General features: G+C 40.5%; 1 protein-coding gene across 1 annotated transcript in view; it reads left to right on the forward strand.

Annotated features, from left to right (window-relative positions):
• LOC119582077 (carboxy-terminal kinesin 2-like) overlaps positions 1–1,352 on the forward strand; it is a gene marked incomplete in the record, with an annotated part of 18,854 nt that overhangs the window by 13,072 nt on the left and 4,430 nt on the right. The window contains 4 exon segments of the mRNA XM_037930324.1: positions 98–271; positions 273–308; positions 677–806; positions 981–1,273. Of these exon segments, the coding sequence (XP_037786252.1) occupies positions 98–271; positions 273–308; positions 677–806; positions 981–1,273 (633 nt within the window).

The following is a 1,352-nucleotide window of genomic DNA, read 5'->3' on the forward strand; positions in this document are numbered from 1 at the left end:
ACTATTACATGCAATGTTTTGATTCTTTGGAAAATTTATTTCATAAAAAAAAGTTACATAGCAATACAAAAAGTTCAAACTTGTCCTTGCTTTTCAGTCAACTGTTTCTCATCTAACAAGTGCACATGCTGGCATTGAAGCTCAGCTGTCGTCAACAAAGATAATGCTTGCCGACCGAAGCAAACGAGTGTCGGAGCTTGAGTCTCAGGTAGCGACGCAGAAAGACACCATCGAAGACATGGAGAAAAAGCTGCGCGAAGGAGAAAATGTCCAGACGGAAGCTTCACAACACTGTCCTTGAATTGAAGGTTTGTTAAGAATGTGTCGTTGAAAGTGTACCTTGACTTGTAGTTCGTAGGTTTTTATGAAGGCATGATAGAATTTGAAATTAGTGTACATTTTGTTGTCTTAATATATCTTGTGATTTTTTCAGGAGAAACCATTGTTGTTTAAAAAGGTTATATACTCAATGCTTTATTACCACTGAAGAAGTAATGTACTAAATAGATCACGGCTATTTTGAAATATGTTTGGTAGAATGTTTAGAGGTGTCTGAAGGTATTTCAATATTTATTTTCATCTCCAAGCAAAGACTTTTATCTCATCTACATGTAATGATACATCTTACATATTTCCTATTCTGTGACTATATAGCAACAGCATTTGATTCTGACAGGGTAATATTCGTGTCTTCTGCCGAGTGAGACCACTGCTTGGGGAAGAGATCAAGGGGAATGGAGACAGTGATGTTATTCATCACATCAGCTTTGTTGATGAGAAGACTCTTGAACTGTGCAAGGGTGGAGGTATGTACAGCTTTTATTGAACCATTCCTTGAATCATTTCCTATTTTCATGCAATTTCATGTGAATAAAGACACCTTGAGGTTTTAGAAATAATTATTTGGTAACATTGGATGGAAATAACCCTAGTAAGAGTTCTTCAACAACACCTTTAAATAAAATGCTTCTACTTTCCAGATCCCAACAGCAGCACGATGTCAGGCCTCAAAGGGCGAGGAGGAGGAGCCATCGAGTTCTCTTATGACCGAGTCTTCAACCCAACCAGCACTCAGGCTGAAGTGTTTGAGGAGATATCACAGCTGGCCCAGTCAGCCCTGGATGGCTACAACGTCTGTGTCTTTGCCTATGGACAGACCGGTTCTGGAAAGACCTTTACGATGGAGGGAATGCACGGGGACGAGACACTGGAGGGGATGATCCCGCGCACCGTCAAGCACATTTTCAGGACCTTGAAGGATCTCGAAGACAAGGTTTGGAAGTTGCTCTTGCAGTTTCTAACCTTCTCCCTCTACCGCTGCTGCTATCTCTTCTTGTGATGAAATCATCATC

Source organism: Penaeus monodon, chromosome 15, assembly GCF_015228065.2.
Source record: "Penaeus monodon isolate SGIC_2016 chromosome 15, NSTDA_Pmon_1, whole genome shotgun sequence".
NCBI classification, from domain to species: domain Eukaryota; kingdom Metazoa; phylum Arthropoda; class Malacostraca; order Decapoda; family Penaeidae; genus Penaeus; species Penaeus monodon.